A 23,851-nucleotide genomic window follows, 5' to 3' on the forward strand; every position below is an offset into this window, starting at 1 on the left:
ACTTAAGCATTTGAAGTTTATGAGTATATTAGGTTTGTAAGTATTGACCTGTGAAGGCCTAGACAGAGAGCTGGCATAGATTGGTGTTAGGATATTCTTTTTTTGCGTAGGTGTGATGGTGTTACCCTGATGGGCAGCTAAACTCCACTATAGCTGCTCTCTCACTCCCCCTCCTTGAAGGAGAAGGGGCAGAAAATAAAATGGAAAGGGCTCAAGGGTTGAGAGAAGGATGGGGAGATGACTCACCAATTATCATCACGGGCAAAACAGACTCAGCACAGGGAGATTAATATAATTCATTACCTATCACTAGCAGATTAGAACAGTGAGAAACCAAAAACAAACTAAAACACCTTCTCCCCCATCCACCCTCTTCTACATCCTCCCCCAAAGTGGTGCAGGGGAATGAGGGCTGCAGTCAGTCCCTAATACTTCCTCTCTGCTGCTCCTTCATGGTCACTCTCTGCCTCTGCTCCTGTGGGGTCCCTCCCACAGGATGCTGTCCTTCCCAAACTGATCCTGCAGGGGCTTCCCACAGGCAGCAGCTCTTCAAGAACTGCTCCAGTATGGGTCCGTACCACAGGGTCCATCTGTCAGGAGCAAACTGCTCCAACATGGGTCCTCCATGGGCAGCAGCTCGCCCCAGATCCCCTGCCCCAACCAGGGGCTCCTCCACAGGCTGCAGCGTGGAGATCTGCTCCATGGGGGACCCATGGGCTGCAGGGAGACAGCCTGCTCCACCAGGGGCCTCTCCACAGGCCGCAGGGGAACTGCTGCTGCGTGCCTGGAGCACCTCCTGCCCTCCTGCTGCACTGACCTTGGGGGCTGCAGGGCTGGTTCTCACTCCCTTCTGAAGAAAGACTAATTTTATTTTTTTGCTTACAGAGGGACGGTTGAAATCTTGCAATACTGCAAATGAATGAAAACCATAAACCGGTCACAGTTAGGAGGGTATTTTATTAGCGTTTTCTAATATATGATTTTAGTGCTGGAGATTTTATTTTAAAATTTTCACCTTTAACATAAAATATATGTTAGCAGGGGGAAAGTGCTCTTTTGAGTAGTAAGTACAAAGTAAATAATTTCAAATATGTATTTGAAAACAGTGATGCAGAGAAGCCAAAGTATGAGGTCCATACCCCATCAACTTTACTATGCATATTAAAAACAATCAGTTGTAGAATTCTGTATGAACTAGGCATATGTGTCTTGCTTATTTACTTACTTATTAAGAGAACTCAATTTGCATTTATTATTTGCATGTGGTCAGGCAGAAGGAACACAACCCTTGTGAAAATGGTGCTTTACAGGAGGTTTTTGAAGCAGACATGGAAATTAATTCAGCAGAGGACTTTATGCCAACTTTTAAAGATGTTATTGGCAGAATAACAAATGTAAGTATATTTTAGTCAAAAGTTTGTATGCATTCTAAATGCCACATTCAAAATAAATTGTTATTGTTTTAATCTTGTCTCTATCAATGTCTGTAGAATTATTAATTTAGAAAAGCTTAAGTTTTTAATCTCTGAAAATGCTTGTCACATTTACAGAGGCCATATGAAAGGCTTTGTGAAAGAGCACAGAGAGGTGTGAATTTTCCAATTTTAACCTGTGTTAGATATAACCTGAAGCTGGAGGGCCATAAATGTATGGTGAATGCTTCAAGCATTGTTAGTTCTTTTATAAGAGAGATACTATTTGCTGACAGATTCAGATAAATGCATTTGTTATCTATATGTTGTTGATTTTGCATGCAAAGAAAAACCTTGTTTAGAGATATTCTTTAAAATTCTGCCTTTTTTTTTTTACATTCACAAATTAATACAGCCTGACTATAGAGGGGATTTTTTCAAGCTTTTAAAATAGTTTGTCTGTCTAAACTGTCATCCCAGAGTTCCATTTGAACTTTTCCCGAGAACATTAACTTGAAAATATTCTGTATAATTATGTGCAGATAAGGATAGGATGACTTCTTTGCATGGATTTCCAGTAAAGCTTTTAATGCCAAAGTTTCCACTTGTTTTTGTTTTGTTTTTTCTTGTAGCTAGTCTGACTGGATTTACTCCTTTAAAGTGAGATTTGGACCATTTATCAGAAAAAAAAATAAAGTTGATAAGCATACCATATTTCTGTTAGGTTGGAAGATGAATCTGTCCCATACACAGTTTAAACACTACTGAGGCAGCATTTTTTCTTTTAGTTTACTGTGTAATTGCAAACATTTATTAATTTTTAGTGACTGTTTTTTAAAGCCAAGTTTGAATATTAATAATATATGTTGAGGAAATATTGTAGGTCATCTATAATATCTTCTTGGTCATGATGTTTTATCAGGTTTGTAAACTTTCTGTATCAGAGATGACGATTACTGGTACACAAGAGGATTTGCTGGTAGAGGAATTAGAAACACTCAAAACCACAAAAAGATTGTTGTGGCTTTCACTTCAAACAAGAGAACATGAACATGTAAGATAATCTGAAGCAATCGTTAGGTACCTGTGGGAGCCAGAGATCATGTGCCTGTAAATTGCAAGACAGGTTCTGAATACCTGGACTATGGAGGCAAAGGGAAATGCCTTAAAATGATGGGAATGCAGAGAGATTAAAGAGGCAGATTCGTCCTCAGGTGACTGGGCAGGTAGGATGCAGGAGCTAGTTGGGCACAGGTAGTTCCAGCTGGAGGAGGTATATTATATTTTTTAAGGTCTGAAAACAGCTGTTCTAATTCCTGATACAAAGTACAATACAATTTAGAGAGCTAGCACAGGAGGTACTAGAATGCCAAGCTTAACTTAATTTGACTGCTACTGTGCTGTGGCTAATAATTTAATTGCTGGTACATCCCTGCTCCAGGACATTCCATGATGCTGATTATTACTTTATTGTTGTTCAGAGTTTAGGTTTGATTGCATAAGACGCTGACTCACCCCTTTCTTCTTGGAGACGTAGGTTCATCCCCTCATTGGTGAAATTAAAATGTTCATGATTTACAATCTGAAAATCCCACCAGATTATTTATGTGGTTTTGTTTGTTTGTTTTCAGATTGAAAGTTAGCCCTCCTCCAAAATTGATACTTTACAGTAAAAATTTAATTGATGATGTTATAACTACATAAATTCTTTCGGATATTTAGTAATAGTTAGCATAAGTTTTTTTTTTTGTGATTTCCCAGCCTTTGTTTTCTGTTTCAATTTTCACATTCTCATATCTAAATGAAGTTCCTGGAAGCCTTTAACATGTAATGTTAGTCTTTAAAATATTACGGTTTGTACAAATGCTTTTACTATTTGACTACACATTAAAATAACTTTTAAATATTTAAGGTATTTAGACTCCTTTTCACTAAAATAAAACCATATCAAATTATGTGTACGAAATTCAAAGCCATTGAAAAATGCAGAATCATTTATAATCTGAAGTAATTTGTTAATATTTCCTGCTTTTGTCTTGCAGTTAAGCAGCAAAAATATCGACGCTTTGATACAGAAGTTAAGTCAAAATGAAACCCGAAATGCTGTAAGTAAATTGAAATTTCTACCTCTTTTTTTGTTCTACCTTGTACACCTAAAAAGGGTTATGTTGTAGTATCATACAATTTCGTGTTACAGTGGCAAGATGGGCTTAGGAACTCTACTGCTAATTAATACAGTCTATATCAACACTGAACCACTACCACTGTATTATTGGATATTTTTAGGATATGCAGTGCATTTTAGTATTCCTCCTGTTACAGGGTTGAATGCATTGCACATTGTTTTTTTATGTAGGTAGATTCAGAGTAATTATTACAGTTACTGCAAATGGAATAAATGCTGCCATAAGATTACATACTGGCTCTGCTTTATGCAATAGTCTTTCAGCTAGAACCTGTATTTTGTTCTGATGTGCGTGGGCAGGTAACACAGCGAACTTTAACTTTTTTCTTTCTTGCTCCCACCAAAATGACTGTTAAAGAAAAAAAAAAAAGCTTTAAAAATTGGTTCTGATACAAATTCACAGTACCTAGGTATCCATGACGATTGAGTAACACAACTTTGAAGAAAAAGGAAGAAGCATTTAAACCCCGATTCCATTTCCTTTATTTGTGATTTACCAACATTAAGAAATATCCTAATAACAAGAACCCTAAAATTCAAATATTGAATTCAGACAATTTTTTTTCATGAATGAAAAAAAAAAATAGTATTTCTTATTACTTTTTTTTTTGGGGGGGGGGGGGGGGGTGGGGGGTGGACTACTTATGGAAACTAGTTTCCATAAGTAACTTCCAATTTTTTAATGAAAAGATTAAGTGTATCCAAATTCTGAAGAGAAAGTAGAAAGAGATATATCACTCTAGGAGTCCTGCTTAAAAAACACTAATGTTTTCTTGCTAAGACTAGGATAAGGTGTTAGCCTAATGTAACAGATGAGGAAATTTAAAGCACTGAAGGCTGTGATCCTGCAATTTTACAGTCTGCCTATGGAAATCAAACTCAACTGCTGTCAAGAGTGTTAATTCTACTTGCTATGCTCCCAGCTGTGTTCCTGACCTTTCACTTGAGCTTTTCCCAGGGTAAAGGTAGCCCTGTGTAGCTTGGGAAAAGAGAATAGCAGAACTGCCACTTTCAGGAGTAGTCTGCAATCTGATCACCTGAAACCCTCAAGATATCCTATGTAATTTGTCCAAAGTTAAACAGTGAATAACCAGAAATGCAGCTGAGAGTACGTGATTTCCAAGCAACCTGACCAGTAATAAAATACTTAAAAAAAAAACAAAAAAAAAAAACCTCTTATATTTTAAAGCTGTTCTTTATTTGATCAGACAATCTGGTAAATACTGACCTAAGAGCTAAAATAAAAGAGGTCTCCACTCAAATAATGTGTTAATTGGATTTTGTTCACAAATGCTTATTAGGTCTATGGTTATGTTGTATTAGCTTTTTGTTTTCTAAAATCTTTGGACAGGTGCCTAAATTTCTGCTCTGTCTATTCATCTTCGCTTCTCTTCCCCTCCCCCCCATCACTTTTCCTACTGCCTATTGTGGTGTTTTTGTTTGTTTGTTTTTAAACAATGTCTTTTCTCTGTATAGCAATAAAACAAGAAAATATTAAGAACAAATTGATTTGGAGGGAATTGTGGCAAATGTTTCAAAATAAATCTTAGCGAAATTAATCAGCCTAGTGCCTATTATGATCTATACAGTCAGAGTAAATATTAAACTTCATCAGATGCTTTCAGGTACATAGTTGAGGTATTTGTGGTGTATCATCACAAAATAGAGTCTCAGTTATTTTTACAACTGAAATATTTATCAGTGCACATTACTGCTGCATTTTTGTGTACAGATATAAAAGTAATTTTTGTTATTTTTTTTCCCCATGAAGAATCTCAGGAGAAGGATACTTGAAAGGGAGAAATGTGTCAAAGAACTTTCATCCATGCTTCAGTTTAAAAAAGTGAGAGACCAATTATTTTTAAATAAATGTTTTCTCCCAGTGTACTAAATTCTTATTTACAAATTTAAAGTTTCGATAAAAGCAATTATTTCAAAAGATTATTAAAAAGAAAGTCTGAAAGACATTTCTATATGAAAATATATTCAAACCTTCAAGACCGTATCCACACCTATTTAAGAGTACAGATTATCCTTAACACTATTGCCCCGCAGTTCTGGGAGGGTCATAAATCCAGACTAATGGCTTTGGACCCCGTTGTGGCTTCTCCTTTGCAGAAGTTCTGGAACAAACTTTTACAGTGAAGTAATACAGAATAAACAAAACTGATATTTTCACAGTTAGTATCCATGGCCCTTTGGAACTCAACAAATAAAGAAGGGTGGTTTGGACAGCGGATCTGATACCTTCAAAGGCTGGAAAGACCTCATTGCGTCTCTGAACCAGGCAAAAGAAGGGGCTGAGTGGAGAAACAAGATTAAAAGAATTGTCTGTGGACAATAAAAGGATAAAATAATACAACAATTTCAAGATTAGTGTGGTTTATACACAGTTTAGCAATCTGTTTTACACTACTCTTATACCTGAATTGCACTTAAGGTGTATGTAGCGCAGGGTGGCCCAGAGTAATAGAGTAGCCCCAGTTAAATCTTTAAGGTGTACTTTGATTTTTGTAACTCCTTGGGGTTTATTGAAACCCATGGCTTTTCTCCATTTTTTTTTTTCTCAACCAAGAGAATTACCTCCCAGAACTTGGCATTTTCTCAACATAATTTTCCCCACTAGCCTTATGCAGACTTGGAGAAAGCATTCTGCAGACTCCAGGTTCCCTAGCCACAACTTGGAGTTCCAGTCCACTAGGATTGCCTGCACATTATTGTTTCATTCTAATATATTGCCTCAAAAGCAGCAGAACACCCTAGGGTTTGTTTTTGTTTGTTTTTTTTTGGTTTAGCATCCATCCCTTGCTTCCAAAATTAGCTATCTAGTATAATAAAGGTTAAATGTATTCAATTGGATACAGGCTTAAACATTTCTTAGTAAAAAAGAAAAAAATAGGAAATTAAGTGATTGCAAATAAAACATACGGATCAAAGGGATGTGCCATACCACATGGTGCCAACTGAACAATACTTTCTTCCTTGGCAAAGATGCTGGCATGTCCTTTTATTTATCTTGAAGTGGAGCACCATGTTTTCATAGAAACATCCTTTTGCTTAAGAGAAGAAATGCTGAATAGGGTTGTTTACTTCTAAGAAAGGCCTATAAAAATTCTGAAGACCATAATAACAGCAAACCTCAGCATAGATGGAGTCTACACAACATACCATGCCCTGACTAGAGCTCTACCTGATACTGAACAGCTTGGGGGGCCCAGTATCTTAAAGTATAAAAGATTATCTATGCTATCCCCTTGTTCCTTTTCAGTTGTGTTTATTTCTCTTTCTTAGATCAATGTACTGAAAGAAGACCACATATCAAGATTGGCAAGCACAGTAGAAGCTCACCTGCAGTGTCAGATTCAAAGAAAAGGAGTGGAAAATGAGGAATTAAAACTGAAAATACAGGTTAACATATTTTTACTCGTGTTTAAGTTTATATGTAAATTAAGAAAGCCCTACTATAGTCAGAGTTTAATTCACAACTGAGAGTTGTATCTTTTTTAGGTATTGCTTTGATTTCAAGTATTATTTTTTTTAATATACATGGATATATTATCAAATCAAATAGATATTTTTTAATTTCAGGTGTCATTTGAAATAAACCCTTGGTAAAAGAAAATTTTGAAATAAAAAAAAAGCATTTATATTTTGCACAGTCTGTCTGACTGCATTATTTTAATTGTAAGGTGTTTTTTTTTTTTCTTATTTTCTCAACTTGTCCACGTTAGTAGCTCTACTGAAGAAAAGTTAAGCACAAGTAAAAGTATTTGCACTCACCTAACTTTACTATCTGGGAGATTGATATCTATCCTGAAGCAGTTTCCGTATAGTTAATAGGAAGAAAGAGACAACTCCCCAGAATGAGTTTGTTATTTTAAGCTATTTAAGATAAGTACGAAACACACCTGTTTCTTTTTATAAACTGTGGAAGACTCAATAAAGGTCTTAATGCTGACTGGTAGAGAAATGTTTGGGTCTAATCTTACTTTGCTTAAGGTAGGTAAAATGTTTTCCACTTTCTTCAAAATAAAAATAATTAAAACAAGCAAAAGGAAGATTTGGCTATTTACAGTAGTTACTGGTAAGGAAAAGGTCATGTGCCAGGGGCTGGAGTTGTAAGCAGTCTCAGATTTTAGTACTGGAAACTTGTAAAGAATGTAGGTATAAATGAGAAAGCCTTGTTTGCAAAACTATGTGTTATTAATTTACAAGCTTTTTTTTGAATAGTATGCACCCCCATACAAATTGTATCATTTGAACTTATTAATGAACCTATAGCAACTCAATGGAAAAAAAAGACCACTTACATCTATGTCTATATAAGTACCTCATATTTTCCTCTGAATAAAAAATGCTTTCTTGTTCTGCCTAATGTAGTTGTTAGAATTACAACATTTTCCTTCAATGATACTTCAATAAGTAACTTGATATATAACTGTATTTCCTTTAAATCTTTATATAAAAGTTTCATTTGTTTGGTTTTTGAAAAGTGCTGAAGTCGGTTGCTAGCTGGCAATGATTTTGTTAGCATCTAGACAAGAACTTGGGACTGCATATGAAATTAATTCTCCCTTTAAATTTACCTCAGCCACTGAATAATACTCAAAACACCCATTTTTACTGTGATTGTGACCCCCTGCGGTTATAACAGGGGATAACAGTTGTTTGCTTTTATCAACATTAAGGAAGCCTGTATATAGACTCAGAATGTTTATTTGCTCTGTTTGTTGAAGTCATTTTTCCTGCAAGTCACGTGTTTGTTTATTAAATACATTCTGAGAACCTATATATGAAAACCCTTTCCTGCATATCTGTTTTTTTTTTTTCTTTTTTAATCATTTCATTTTTGGAAGTTGTACCTTTCATCTTGTTAAGTCCCAGTAAGCTGAGGCCATCTTTCACATTGCAAGTTACATAGACTTTGCATTGATTGTAGATAAGTTTTGGGGCCATTAGCAGTGCCTTTACTGAGAGATATCCTCTCATATGCATACTATGTGCATAGTTTACCAGTTATAGCAACTGGTAAATAGTGTCACGAATAAGGCTGGCAAAGTAGCATAGTTATTAGGTAAATGGTGTGTCGTGGTCCCATTCGTGTAGATCACAGGTTAAATGCATGTTTCTAATCATTCTTAAAATTAGGATGTTTGTCAATGACTTGAGGGGAAAATATAAATACTGATAGCCTACTGACATTGCCAGAAGAATAAGAAATGATGTGAATGAAACTTGCATGTGTCTTTATGAAAGTAATTGTCTACTGCTAGCTTTTTCATGTTTTTGATACATTATTTTTAAGGTATTATAGTTTATCTGAGATTCTCCTTGAAGCAGAGTCCAATATGACTGTTGTTGTATGTCATCATACAGTGTTTTAATATCTGGTCTCCTTTTCTATTCATATTTTAATAGAAAGCTATATGCAGATGAAAAATATGGATGTCAGGAAGTTAGAGAGGTCAGTTTCCCAGATTGGATGGGATTAGTAAACTCTGTTCATCAGACATTTCTGGTTAGTCAGAAATATTAACAACAATAGGAAGGATTATATCATTACAGTTGTAGAACCCAGATTTAGTCTCAATTGAATCATAAGTATTTGATAATGTAATTAAATGGATGAAAAATACATGAAGGCTGCAAAATCAAACACGGGGAAATGAGAGTCACAAATTGTTCATACAATGTGTGATGTACTACATTGGTTTAAGCTTGTCATAGCCTGTTTTAATTATATGTTGAAAACTGTCTTTGATAGTCTTCATCAAATATAAAATACTAGATTTTTTTTTTTTAATTATTTACTGCACAATTTTGTTTCATTAATAGAGTGGTGCCATTATATGCATGGGGGAAAAGTCAGAGATCTTGCAAGAAAATAGTATATAGTCATCTAATAAAAGACCGTATCACACTATGTATATTCGGGAAAAGACCTTGGCCTTTCCTAGCTTCTTGATTTAAAACAAACAAACAGCAACAACAAAACAAACAAACAAAAAATAAACCACACAAATTCAAGATCTTAACTTTTGTTTTAGATTTCATATGCAGTGTTACTTATCTCCAGTCCTAGTTATGGACATGCTGACTTCAGATTCAGAGCGTAGACTGCAAGTACATCAGTATGTATCACATTATTAAGGTGCTAATCTTCATAGAAATAAGCGAATGATGTAACCATGTTTATTTTCCATCCAATAAATGGGTTCAGTGGCCGTGCCACGTTATCTACACTGAAATTTTACATTCATTGTCAAGAGCACTTGCCAATAGTTAGATTGGTGTCTTTCCTGCTACTCCTGTTTGTTCCTGTTTCTATTCCTCCTCAACCTTTTCTCTTGCTGATCTTCATAATGAGATTCCCAACATGTATTTTCTCTTGCCTACTGCTGTACATACCTTGGCTAGCTCCTTGTGCCAACTACAAGATTCAGAGACATTAATGGAAACAGATTAAAATTGCAGCTCTGTTCCTCATTATGATATCTCACAAACTGATTTGTAAGGTACAGAATTTGAAAAGATCTGATGTTTAATTATGCTGCAGACTCTAGAAAAGAAAATAGCAGAGTACAAACTTCAAGTTGGTGATTACAAGCATCAGATATTAGCCTTAAGGGAAACAAGTGAGCAAGAGAAGACTGGTCTGAGAAAAGCAATCACATCCCAGAAACGAAAAGCTGCACATTTTGAAGAAGCTGTGAAAAACTTAACCTCCAGAATAAGAGAACATGTGAGTGACTACACTGTGAGTAATGTTGCACTGTGTTCTTTTAAACTGAAGATTTGGGAGACTTTTACCTTTGGAAAATAGGAAAGTTGGTTGTTCATGCTATGTTTGCATCTCTTATTTGTTCCTCAGTTAAGGAAAAGCTTGCTATAAGTGACCTGTAAACTATTACTATATTCGCTGTCTTTCTTTCGTTAAAATTTAGTGAACGTCTTAAGCCACAAGGTTGTATACTCCAAACTGTAGTAAATGAGAGGAGTCTGATCAGCTTCAATTACACCTTTTCTGATCTTCCTCTTACACCTTTGTGGAGATGCACTGACTAAGCTCAGAAGTATGGTACACTAGCTGGCAGTTCAGAACTGGGGGTTGAAGTCTTTATTTTCTTTATCAGTTTACGGCGTCTCATAGGGATAGTTAGCTTTCTATTTCTAAGTTGCTTGCTCTGAACATTTTCAAAATCCAAATACAACTTCCTTAATCCATATTACTCCTTGGATTCTTCCTTGTCCCTTATATCTGTACTGCATGTAATTTTTCAAAAAGGCCAAGTGGATCAAAACTGTGCTGAGATCTTTATTGACTTATTTGGATTTCCTAATAAGAGTGTGTTTTCATACTCTTGTGTGCGTTGCTATCATTCTGAATATGCCAGTATTAAAGATGTATTTTTCCAGTTAGTATAGCTGGAGTTGTTTGTTTATTTATTTATTTATTTTATCTCTGTGAGGAAACAGTAGTAATAGCAGTATAGAGGAGTGGCATTAGTCTAGCTCCTAAACTTCTGATGTTTTGTAGTCATACTGTTGTTTTCTTTGCCCATTGAAGACATCACGTACTTTCAAGACCGCATGTGTTGGTTAATGATCCATACTTCTCTGAGGGACTTCATGTAACTTTGCATTTCTTATCGAGCTATCATTTTTTAAATTCTTTAAATGTTTTGGCAGAATTTTATTTTGTTATTAATTAATATAATTTATATAAGTAGGGATGTATTGGAGAAATATTTTTGTTTTAAGATCTTAAATGCTGGTATATTCTGAAGTTGATAGACAGTACAAGTGTTGAACTATCTCTCTGCCTTGAGAGCAACTTTAAATGTGGGTAGGGTTTTTTGTTTGTTTTGAGACAAAAAGACAAAATTTACATTGCTTTGTACTACGGCGATCCAATTGTGCCAGCTTATATTAAACAGCTCCTGTGTTTAGAAGATTTTGTAGAATGAGATGGCATACTTCATGACACCCTTATGTTACATGATCTGTGATTCTTGTATTCTATAGGAAGTCAAATTGTCTGAAATACTCTCAGCTTCTGATGTCTGGAAAAAACAGCATGATAGAATGGTGGAAGAAAAGACAATGTTAGAAATTCAAACAGAAGACCGTAAGAAGTAAGTTAAGCTGTTGGTTTTTGGTTTTATAGTTTCTGTAATCACATAAACTTAATATTTAGTAATGTCTTAGTGTTGACAATGTAAGCAAGTTTATGTATTGATATTGTAAATTTTTGAGCAGAATTTTATAGTTGAAAACTAGAGCAAATGTAATAATTCTAGCTGCATTTCACATTTTTTTTGAAACAAATTAGTTCTCCCGTGGAAGTAAGGAATATGTTATTTCTCCTGCATTCTTGCTAATAGTCTGAGCTTGCTAGTGACTACTATGCTGCTTCCTCAGAATCATTTAGTAACTGATTCAACAGCTTGAGTCAATCTTTGCATCTGCTGCAGCATAGAAGCTTCTTAGGCTTCCAGATTCTACTCCGGACAAAGCAGCAGCAAAATTATTGGTTGCATTAATGTCTTACCGCACTGGTTCCTCTCAAATGCCCATTTGAACAGTTTACTCTTGCTTGGAAAAGCAAGACAAAACTATCCAATCTTATTCAAACTATCCAGTCAATGTACACACAGAATATGCCATACGTCTTTGATGGATCACATCTCTTTTGGAAAATAATTATTTCAATAGATACTGCTTTCTTAAGATCTTTTTAAATATGTTTAAACGTGTTCTCCAGTTTCTTTTTTTTCTTTTTCTTGTAATAAATAAAAACAATGATGGAACTTATCTTAAGGTACAATTAATTTGCATAGTGAGAGTTTTGGAAACATCTCATACAGAAGTTCTTGCCTATCTAACAAGGCAGATAACAAGCCTTTCTGAAGACCTGAAAAGAAAAGAGGAATACAGAAGAAACTCTAATGAGGAAATTCTTGGAAAGCTAAATTCTGTTAACTCTGAAAATGAAAAGATTTATCGTGAAAATGAAAAATTAAAGGTGAGATGGTTATAAATCACTGAGGAATGGCTCTGTATTTCTGATACGTTAAAAAAAATTAACCACATTATTTCACTTTTGCCCTTCTGTCTAGAGATACCACACTTGTAGAATAAATTTTGCCACCCATTTTTTTTTTACAGTAAGTGAAATGAGACATTTAAAATTTATTTAAAATTTATTTAAAATTTATCTACTGGATAGTAGATATCAAGTTAGGAACAGCATTTTCTAATCATCCTGCTTAACCAGGATGCCATTTATTTTACTGTCAGTAGCTACAAAATTGCTTACCTAGAAATTCTCTTTTAATTAAAAATAAAGTTTTGCAAACATAAGAACTGAGTTCACCTTGATTACTGATTTCAATTTTTTAAGTTTCCAGATTTTGTAGTGTATTTCTCTTCCCAAGTAAATACTCTTATAAGCTGATAAATGAACCGTGGACTATTGTTCTTGTTTGACAGGATAAATAGTTGACACTCCTTTTAATGTCTGCAGGTCACTTGATGGTAATATTATATTGTATACTGTGTTATTTTAACAGCACTGTAATGCTTTTTTTCCATGTTTTAATCAAGGTTTCCCTTGCTACATTGGAAAACAGTACTGGTTCTTTTGAAAATGAGATGCTAGGTCTGCAAGAAAAGGCAAAGTTACAGGAAAACCTTGTTGAACAGTGTAAAATTCAGGTGACTAGCATATCGAAACATTCAAATATAGGATTTAAATCTATAAGTAGTTTTGAGGAAATGGTAAAGCTGTTATTTGTAATAAAACATTTGTTGTCATGGTGATTATAATGCTGTTGTAATATAGGAATGACAGAAGCAATACAAATAATTCTATCTTTTCTGGATTTAAAAAATCAAATAAAATATGGGTATAAATATATTGTGTTGTAGGTACAAAAATTACAAACAGAAGTAGAAGGATTGAAATCCAGATGTGAAACAGTCTTAAAAGAAAACAAAAGAATAACAGAAAACAAATGTTTAGAAGTAGATGAGGTAAATTTTGCAGTATTATAGCATGCTCCCAAACAATTCTGTAGGACTTTGATCCTTCATGTGTTATTGTGATCCACTTATTGTAGTAGTATCAAGGTTTCTTTTTCCATCTACAAAATTGTACTTAAATGCACTGAATGTTATACCGTTACTTGCGAGTGGATGTTTTTTGGATACTATATAATTACAAACAAGTGGGAAAAGGTTCTTAGACAAATGACTATGGGCTTGGGCTACTATTTTAGAATTCATTTTGTCACTTTTAAACATACAATTTTGTTGATGATTTTAAAACTAGATCTCTTGACAGAACATCTGTGAAAGTTGTGTAGGGAAGAAAACCCACTGTAAGACTGCTCTGCAGCTTAACTTCGTTCTACATAGTGGTTAAAAGAGAGAACCCATATAGAGATGAGATTTAATTTTTTTCAGCAGGTGAAGCTGAATGCTGGAAAACATGGTAGGAAAATCACTTTCCTGAGTTCCACTGCTCATCATAATACATTTTCTTTTCAAGCAATAAAGTTGAGGCAGGGACAAGGGTTGTATTGCCTGATGTGCTTCTAGAGAATTGAATTAGTCCTCACAGAGGAGCATCTCAAATGTTCATTTTATTTCATACTAACTTTATTTTTCCATGATTCAGCTGTAGAATGGAGAAAAATATTTTCTGTTCCCATAAATAATATTTGTGCAGCATTGAATGCAGCTTTAGATGGCATTAGTTGTTGCCTGCTTTTCAAACACCGCAATATTTGCATAGCCAGAATTTTTCCTGTAAGCTGCTTAGTGTGTTTGCGTGCCATCTTCCAAAATATATTATGATAAAAATAATTTAAAATTAAAATTAATTAATTAATTAATTAAAAAAAATTTAGGTGTTGCATGATCAGCTACTAATACTTGCATAATTTTGTAAACGTTCGTTATCAGTGCTACAGAGTCTTTAATGACATGTAGTCAGAGACAGAAATTTCCCCAGTCATGAACTTGTAACTTTGTTGGGTATTTATAAAATAGATGATGTTATGCAATCTATGTAGAATTTCAGATTTATTACTTGCATGGAAAGCCGTTAAGTTTTATAACACTTAATTTATGGTTTTACACTTAGATTTTTTTACTGTGATGATGTTATGCAGGTGAAGGACAAAATAGAGGCTGAGTCAAAGGAGTTAGAACATGTTTGTGACATACTGAATGCAGCTGAGGAAAAGCTGCAAGAATTTCAAGAAAAGCTTATGTACTGGGAAAGGATCAATGCACAGAAATGCAAAAACCCTAGGGAGCTACACGTTCAGGTGCCTAGAACATAGTGATTTTTAAAGATAAATGGAAAACATGTGAAAGTCTCTGGAATACTTTTTCCCCCTCTATTAGTGCATGGGCCTGTTAAGCTGTTTCCTTTGTTGGTTGCTTCATAAATCAAAAGCTTAGAAACTGTTGCCAGAAGCAAGTTCAGTATGTGACAAGAAATCCTAGTTACTTGTCTTTACTTTCAGATTTTCTATTTTTTAAATAAGTGTATTCTTGAACCTTTTGCATAGTTATGTCATGAGAAGTCTTTCAGAATTCTTTCCTGGAAATAAATGGTTAAATCTAAGTATTATTTTTATCTTGTGGAGTAATTTAATACCACATTTATTTTGTTTTTAATGACTCATTTATAAACCAGACAATATTCATACAGAGAAATAGCCACAAATTATATTTTTAAGATAACTTTACCATGTTAATGAATACACTGCATTGGTTGATAAAATATAAAACAAGTATATGCTTCAATAGGAAAATTTCTATTTTTAGCAGAATTTTAACACTACTGCTTTAAGAGAAAATAAAAGCCTGAATCTAAATATTCCTCAGCCTTTTTTTGTCTGTGACATCAATTTCCATGGTTGTTCTTTTTTCCTCATTTCCTTTAATGTACTTTGTATTAGAAGAGAATACTTTGCTAGCAAAAATGAAAAAGGTGTTTGAATCAGTAGGGTGGAAAATAAATTTAATCTTTTTCCTGTGTGTGGAAAACTTATGCTGACTTAAGTTGAAACATAGTGAGTCTCTGTGTCCCTATAGGCCTTGTGCTCTTTAAAAATACGTATACCTTGATGTTTCTTTTTAAATTTCATGTCAAGATCATCATTATAACATCAAATTTTGTTTGTATCTTTCTAAATACTTATTCCTGAAATGTTCGTAAGTTCATAAATCAATTTTTGCTTAGCAAAGTATTTAAGCAACAATTAGTTTTGAAGTACACATATAAAATTATCTATGTATTTTTAGTCCAACTATATATTTTCCTGAACAAATGGAAAAAAAACAAGCCGCTTCTAAGCATAGTGACATAATTGGGAATATAACCACTAGTATGGCAAATAGCAGTTAAATTTTGGCATTAAATCTCAATTGTGTCCTTTAGATATTTTAGCCTGGCCCTTGATCCTATGATTAGAATTTAGGGAAGTTGCTTCTGAAGTAACTGGACTATGTGCAGAAACCCTTCCCTGGGTTCATCTGGACTGGGACATCAACTTACTACCCCTATGCTGAAGGTTTCTTCTACCCCCAGTGTGCCAGTAGAACAGCCTATATAAATATAGTCAGCAAATTCAGCCAGGTTAGCTCAAGTTAGTGAATGGAACTACTTGAGGTAGTCCAGTGAATGATGGAGGTTGTGAGTTATGTTACGGTGCCAGCAGAATGTTGATATGGCCATTTACTGCTGATCTGAAGCTGATGGTTGATAGCAAGAGCGATAATCCCACTGCTACTGTTATGGGATTTAAAAGAAAATGTAAACATCTGTCAATCTGGATGCTGGGTAGGGGTAAAACAGTTTGGCTTCTTGCTTTTTTTCATGTCCTGCTAGTGATATACCTCTTTTTATGAACTTGATTGTCATTTTTGATTATAAATATATATATACTTTCTGAAATCCTTTGTTAGTGCTACCCTGTTCTTCACAGGTAACTATATATATATATATATGTATGTATGTGTATATATATATAGTATTATTTTTATGGTTTCTGTGACTGTAGAGTGAGGCAATTTATTCTTGCTGGGATTTAAAGCTTAAGAGTCAAGGTTCACAAGGAGACAGACCTGGCCAGCTCTCCAAACACAACGCTGCATGGGCAGCATATGGGTTTTGCTAGGATTTCACTTTGTTACATAGCAAGTCATCAGTCTTAAGTGTTCACACAAAGTTTTAGTCTGCTACTTTGACTGCAGTTTTATTTGTTTCAAATATAGGATAGTTCTTACACGAGTATAAGATAAGATGTACTTGAAGTTAAATAATTTGACTGGATTTTAATAGGCAGGTTTACTTTACTTTATAATATCCTGCATATAAGTCTCTTCAACTAGAAAGGAATTGTCATTTTCACAGGAGGAAGACAATGTAAATTCCATGGACAGTCATTCCTTGGAAGTAGAAAACTTTAACATTCAGAAGAAATATGAAGACCTTAAGAGGTAATTCTTAAAAAATAAAATAATCTGACTGCAAATAATTTCTTTACTGGTTTGCTGTAATGAATTATAATACATTAATCTCTTTTGCCTAAAGGAAATTAGAAAAGATAGAATTTCAAAATGAAGAACTTGCTTATCAGCTCAAAAAAGAAGATGAGAGTCTTCAGTGCAGTAAATTGCAGCTTGAAGAGAAAATTGCAGAGTATAATGGTTTAACCAGACAACTGGAATCTGCTTTGGAGGAAGGGAAGAAAATGGTATTGATTATTTAGTGCACCTCTCAGCTTTGTTTGCTGTTTTCTGCTTTCATATGATGTTAAAAACAAGAGAATAAAAGATGGGAAAAGATTATTTGCATATAAGGAGCATTGCTAAAATTTACTTGGAATTCTGCCTGTTTAAATATGAATCATGCAATTCAACTTCTTTGTGGAATACATATCCTATTGAAATTAATGACAAAGTTCAGTGAACCAACGTTTCACCATCATTTTTGTGACAAATCAAAATGCTTTAACTTCGTTGTACGTAAATCTCACAAAGAGTACAGGAGGTTTCTGAACAAGATCTTAATTTTGCCCTCCACAATTAATTTTGCAGTCCATGAGAACTTTGGTGCTAAAGTCTCTCTAATTTTAGAGGAAAGATTTGCACCTTTTAAACAGAGATTTTTTGTCCTTTACACAAAGGATGTGAACAGTATGGAAGAGGAAATGTAGGAATTTAGATTGCAGTGTATTATATTAGTTTAATCAGAAAATAGGCATGAGGTTGTAATTTCCATCTCGGATTAATCATATTAGCAGTTGGACTTGATGATCTTAGAGGTCTTTTCCAACTTCAGTGATTCTATGTTGAAAACCAACTATCTCAGTACTATTTCTCAATACTGTCTGAGAATATAGATTTGGTTCTGAAAAAAATAACAAGTTGGGGTACACTTACAAATTAGTTACTATTAGTTACTCATGTGTATGTGTGTATATATATATAATTTTTTTTTTCCAAATTGAAACTTTATTCAAATTCAGCCAGAGTACTTCCCAGTTTGTTTTTTTTTTTAGTTTCTGTGCATGGGAAATAGCTGAAGTGTTAGATAATAGAATGGGAAATAGAGCTGTTAATGCAAAGGTACAAGAGAATAGTTTGGTTTGGGCTTTAACTGCAAGTAAATGTAAATATGTAAAAATGTAAATATGTTCTATCTCATACTATAATAGGTAGCTGAAGAATTTGAAAAACTGTCATACACAGAACAAGCCCTTGAGACAAAAATACTACTCCTTGAATCTGAACTGAGAGAGTGGCAAGAAGAGAAAAAACAACTTCTCTGCAGATTTCACCATGTGAGTAAATAACATTGTTTATGACTTAAGAAATTACTTACCACATCATTTTTTCCATAAAGTTTCTTTTATTGAAAACCACTGTTTTAATACGATTGATATTCATTTTAATTAAAAATTCATTCAACTTGACAATATACTTTGTATATTGACATTTCTAATAGACTCAACAGATGTTTAGCCTATCTTACTAAATAACTGGAATAACATTGAGTTTACATCTGTTATGCAATCCAGTTTTGCCAGGAAGCCAAAATCAAAAAAAAAAATAAGTATGAAATTTTAATTTCCCTCTCAGATTAATCAGCTTCAGTAAGCATAACTAGATTTGAGTAATAGAATAACAGTTCCATAACCATGTGGTGGTATCTCTTTTTTTTTTTTTTCTCCCTGAGTTGATAAAAGAATCTGATCTTACTGGAATTTGTGCAAAGCTTTCAGTTGCATACTGATATTGCACGTAAATGTAATTAGTAACAGAAGAGATATTTGGTTTTTTTTTTTTTTTCAAAGTTTCAGGCTTCTAAATGCCTAGGCTTTGATATGCAGATACTTATCTTCTTAGACTGTGGCTCTGCTGAATAGATATTTTGGATGGGTAATACTATCTGAAAGCCAAAAAAAGTGTTGGTGGGGAATAGGGGGCTACTTATTGTTTTAATGAATCTAAGAAATCTCTTTTCATTGTCTCTTAATAAAATGACAGCCACACCTGAATTCCCTACGCTGGCAATGGCATATCATTTGCTTCAACCAAAGTTTTAATACAGTTAAAGATTTGTCCAGCAATCAGTGATAATAAACTACAAAGCTATTTAAAATAAATATAAATGATGGTAAAAAGGCACTAAAAGATACTACTACTCTCCTAGACTCTCAGAAACAATATTCTGTATTCTGACTTAAAGCTTTCAAGACTAAAATCTTAAGCCAACCTAAGTGTAAATTCTATTCAGGATTCAAATAAGGCATCAGAGATATAGTTCTGTGTTTGATATGCTTAATTTTTATCTGCATCAAGTGTAACTTAATTAATGTCTGCATTTGCCCTAAGATAAAAGTGTTGTTAAAACAAAGTCAGATATTTAAAATTAGTATTTCAAATTTCAAATATATATATTTTTAATAGTAATTTCTTACTATGCTAAAGTTAAGTAGAAAATTAAGAAAATTTTCTTGCCTTTTGTCCCAGAAGAACACTCAGGTTGAATTGGGGTATAAATTTAATCATATTCAGCAAGCAAATTACCACAATATCTTTGCTTTAATTTTAAGAAAGAAATGATGTTCCTTGCCCTAAGGAGGTGTATTAAGACTAGGCATTCACAGCTCTTTTTTTTTTTTTTTTTTTTTTGGGGGGGGGGGGGGGGGAAGGGCACAACAGTGCGAGTGTTATAGTTCAGCTGAAAGAGATTAAAAAAAACTCTTTATTGGATCCTATACCTTAACACCTATGTTCAGTGATCCCAGTTTGGTTTAGTCTTCTTTAGGAGTTTTTGGTAGTAGAGTATGTGTATGGTGGTGTAGAAGCAGTGTATTTCAACTTCCTTTTCTATTCTTGTTATGAAATCAAGTGTAAGTTGGGAATCCTTAACTAATTTTAAAGCCCTGGAGATTTAAAGAACCTGAAAATGTATAGCATAGTGTGTGTACCTTTATTATCATAGAACTGTTTTGGTCATCTTTAATGTAACACCAGGGTACAAGGAAAAGAAACAATATGGAAAGGGTCACTGCCAGCGCTTACAAGGCAGAGTTACTGTTACGCGGTGCTGTACACTGTTATTCCTTTCCTGATGTCTGAGCATAATTGAGATCAGATCCTAATTTATTTCTCTTGGCAACTTAGAAAACAAGCACAGACTTGCATTTCAGTTTTTGTCAGTTCTTACTGTACTCTTTATTAATTTGAAAGTAATCATTTTTCTATCACTTCTAAGAAATCTGTAGATTGTTTTATTGTTTATTTTAGGCCTCATAGTGATTTCTTTAAAATCAGTGGTAGTCAAGTTACTTTGTTTGAGATCCAAAACTGGATCTCTAGCACATGGCTCTACTTCAAGCTATTTATATTTGCTATTTTGAATGAAAATACCAGCATATTTTCATTTCTGAATCATTATTTGTTCCTTAGTCCATTTTAAATGCTCACACTGATGGCTGGAGGCAAAGAAACTCTGAGAATCACCAATCCTAGATAATAAGAATTCAGGTCACTTGCCAGAATACTCCTGCTGATCATTCTGTGTGAAAATAAAAGATATTTTCAAATGGTTTCCATTTTACAGTTAAAAATAAATACAAATGGTTTTTGGCTGAGAAGAACAGTTGTAAATTAATTCAGAACATACATTGGTTTTTTGTTTGTTTTATAACTACATTTACGTATAACCAGCAATGCATTATAGAAAATAATATGATCCTATTCACCTTGTTGTAATAAAACTGGAAACAAAATAGGATTATGAAGGTAACTATTTTCAGTTAATCATTCTAGATAGTTTCTTTTTGTAGAGCTGGATTTAAATCTGAAGACTTTGATATAATTACTTTTTAAAAAATGTATTTTAACCAACTAGCATCTGAAATCTGTAATAGGTGTAAAAGGTAACTCCTGAATATATGTAACACCCATGTAAATATAACAAGCAATCTCTGCTGTGCATCAGGGATGGGTTTAACGAGCAGGTAATGCTGCAGTTAGTCTTTTTGTTCTTGTTGTTCATTTGTTTGCTTTATTTTTTTAAATAAAGAACCATAGGCAACAAAAATCATGTTACAACAGAGATCAGTAACTAATGTTTCCTTGAAAAATCAACTTTATAGAGTCTTAAGTCAATAATAGAGTTAATATGCTAGGAGTCACTTATGACACAAATTTAGATTAGTTTCTACATTCCCAGGCCTTTTTTTTGGATTATAAACCTATTTAAACATGTTCATTTTGGTTCTGATTGAACATAAATCTTCTGTGTCTTGAGGCTCTTTTGAGGACCTTATGTTTTCAGAGCCCCTGAGAAGTTTGAGTAACTAAGTCTTATAAAATTTAGGTACTAATTCTATTACATTAATATTTTGATTTGTATTTTATTTCTAAGTTGTGTTGTGTTACTTTTTTTTTTCTTTAGAATGAAAAGCACCATGAGATATGCTTGAAAGAGCTGGAGAACAGCCTACAAAAGTCAGAAAACAAGAACCAGAGCATCCAGAGTTATGTGCAGTTTTTGAAAACCTCATACATAACAATGTTTGGCTGAATCCTTTAACTTCATTAATTTTAATAATAAAGAAACTTTACAAGATTTGGCTCTAACTCTTGTTAGAGTCAATGCTATTGAGGCCTCAGAATTTTGCTGGATTGAACTATATTAGTTTAGTTTGTTCTAGGAAAACTTCTGCTATGGATCTGGAAACATGGGTCAATTATTGTATATCCTACTGGTTGATTACATTCAGAAGATTTAGTTGGTATTACTGATAGAAATAATTGTATTATTCATGGAACAGAAAAGAAAAGGAAGTCTGTGTGGTAGTAGTGAAATGTGTGTAAGTGTAGGGTATGCACACAGAGTTGTGAATTAGTCTGTGAATTTACCATGTGTTAGGTCTTGTGCTATAAATTCTCGTGTGTCCTTTTAGTCCATGGTAAATGCCAGCTTATCATAAATTACTGTTCAGTCTCAATGGGGGAAGAGAACACACAGGGACTGGCCGTATAATAATTTGCATATCTTTGTTGTTAATAATTATATATTAATTATCAGTCATTATCCATCTGTTTCTGTAGAGATCTAGCTGCCCAAGGTGATGACACACATTCTGTTAAGACAAGCAGGAATTTAGAAATAATTAGGTTCTCTCCCTTTCTTTCTCCTGTAACTTAGCACCATGTGTAATGTGTAGTGTAGTACACAATACTGCGCTGTGTGAAAGGCTTGCAGCCACCAGGCTGTTCCATCCAGCCTTGTTCCCTACATGCCACCATCCCATTATGAAAAGGAGTACATCTATCTTTTACAAATATAATTAGAAAAGTTTTTTAAATACAAATATAATTTAAGCTCTGAATATGTTGAAATACCCTTTCATGTTGACACAGCTTCATTAAGACAATTAAGGGTTTCCATTTTTGAGTACAAAGCTACCATTCCCTGAGGTAAGACTTACTTATGCCTCAGGTTAAATGTGTAAATATTCAGTTGATACAGGACTAATACAGAAAAAAAAACCAATTCTTATTTAGAAAGTAGCTGTTTACAGGCTTATAGAACTGTGATATGTTTTCTTTTTCAGAATAGTACATTCAGATAAGTTAAATATATGTAATTTAGAGTGCATATTTAAATAATATTTCTGGACTGGAAACAGGTTGGTGCACACTCTGTTATGCATAGTATTTTATTGTTATTTATGTGTAGAATGTTGATGCTCTTTTTTCATTATTTTGCAAATGCTCATCCATCCTAACAAATACTGATATGTGATAATTATCTGCTCATGTGTACATTTTGGATAGAAGTCCATGAACGGCTTTTAAAAGGTTGTCCTGAAAAATTGCATGCTTTTCACTGATTAAATGATACAAAGACGTACAGTAACTTGATTTCAGCCTATCTATTGCTACTCAGGAAATAAGATCTTTTCTTTTTTCCCTTGCGTCATTTGCCAGAAACCGATCTGAAGTTACTAAAGTTGTTGACAGCTTCAGGTACCTCTTTATCTGTGAATGTCCTGAACAAGTTTGTATATGGCAAGTTCTAGATGCATATAATATGCATACTGCTTGTTACTAATTGTTGCATATCTTTGGACTGTAAGTGGCTCATACTCATCTACTTCTGAATTGAGACAGAAAAATTCAGCTCTGTGTGAATTAACCTGTGTAGACCTTGGATGTTTTTGAAGCCTCTAAATCAATCAGGTACTTGGTTCTAGATGATAATAGGCATCAGGAGCCATTCTGTGCTGCAGAATTGTTAAGATGCAAAATGTTATTAATGTATTTTGGAGAAAAGATTCATTTAATCAGAGAAGAACAGCGTATTTTACGTCATAGAAGACAGCATTAGAGAAGAAACTTGTCCAAAAAGAGATGAGAATAACCAACATAATTGAGCTTAGCTATTCCGAAGGAATCATAGGGAATATTTGTCAGTGTAAAGATCAGCTGGCATGTATACAAGGCATGTATTGAATATCAGACATTCCTAAATTCTGATCTGTACAACACTCTTCCTGTGGTGCACAAGTGGGTTATTCACGTGATGCTGAATCCTTTAACCAAGTCTTCAGCTGCTGTGTAGCCAAAAAAAAAAAAAAAAGAAAAAGTGCACCTATGTCAATTGGCTGTGGTTCACTTTGAGCCTAAGGGATATTTTAAGTCTGAGTAC

General features: G+C 33.9%; 1 protein-coding gene across 17 annotated transcripts in view; it reads left to right on the forward strand.

The window, feature by feature from the left end:
- ODF2L (outer dense fiber of sperm tails 2 like) overlaps window positions 1–23,059 on the forward strand; it is a 28,559-nt gene extending 5,500 nt beyond the window's left edge. For 6 of the 17 annotated variants that reach the window (XM_048059125.2, XM_048059127.2, XM_048059124.2 and 3 more), the window contains 15 exons: window positions 1,271–1,394; window positions 2,335–2,466; window positions 3,455–3,517; window positions 5,369–5,440; window positions 6,889–7,005; window positions 10,154–10,354; window positions 11,623–11,732; window positions 12,487–12,622; window positions 13,204–13,314; window positions 13,528–13,632; window positions 14,775–14,933; window positions 17,030–17,115; window positions 17,210–17,372; window positions 18,336–18,461; window positions 21,590–23,059. In XM_048059125.2, coding sequence (XP_047915082.1) covers window positions 1,271–1,394; window positions 2,335–2,466; window positions 3,455–3,517; window positions 5,369–5,440; window positions 6,889–7,005; window positions 10,154–10,354; window positions 11,623–11,732; window positions 12,487–12,622; window positions 13,204–13,314; window positions 13,528–13,632; window positions 14,775–14,933; window positions 17,030–17,115; window positions 17,210–17,372; window positions 18,336–18,461; window positions 21,590–21,718 — 1,834 coding nt within the window. In that variant the 3' untranslated portion in view covers window positions 21,719–23,059. The remainder of the gene's footprint in view (window positions 1–1,270; window positions 1,395–2,334; window positions 2,467–3,454; window positions 3,518–5,368; window positions 5,441–6,888; window positions 7,006–10,153; window positions 10,355–11,622; window positions 11,733–12,486; window positions 12,623–13,203; window positions 13,315–13,527; window positions 13,633–14,774; window positions 14,934–17,029; window positions 17,116–17,209; window positions 17,373–18,335; window positions 18,462–21,589) is intronic. The other 11 variants (XM_048059128.2, XM_048059131.2, XM_048059133.2 and 8 more) reach the window with 11 other exon arrangements.
- Window positions 23,060–23,851: the final 792 nt, after the last annotated feature.

The sequence above is a fragment of the Anser cygnoides genome, chromosome 8 (genome assembly GCF_040182565.1).
Source record: "Anser cygnoides isolate HZ-2024a breed goose chromosome 8, Taihu_goose_T2T_genome, whole genome shotgun sequence".
In the NCBI taxonomy this organism is placed as follows: domain Eukaryota; kingdom Metazoa; phylum Chordata; class Aves; order Anseriformes; family Anatidae; genus Anser; species Anser cygnoides.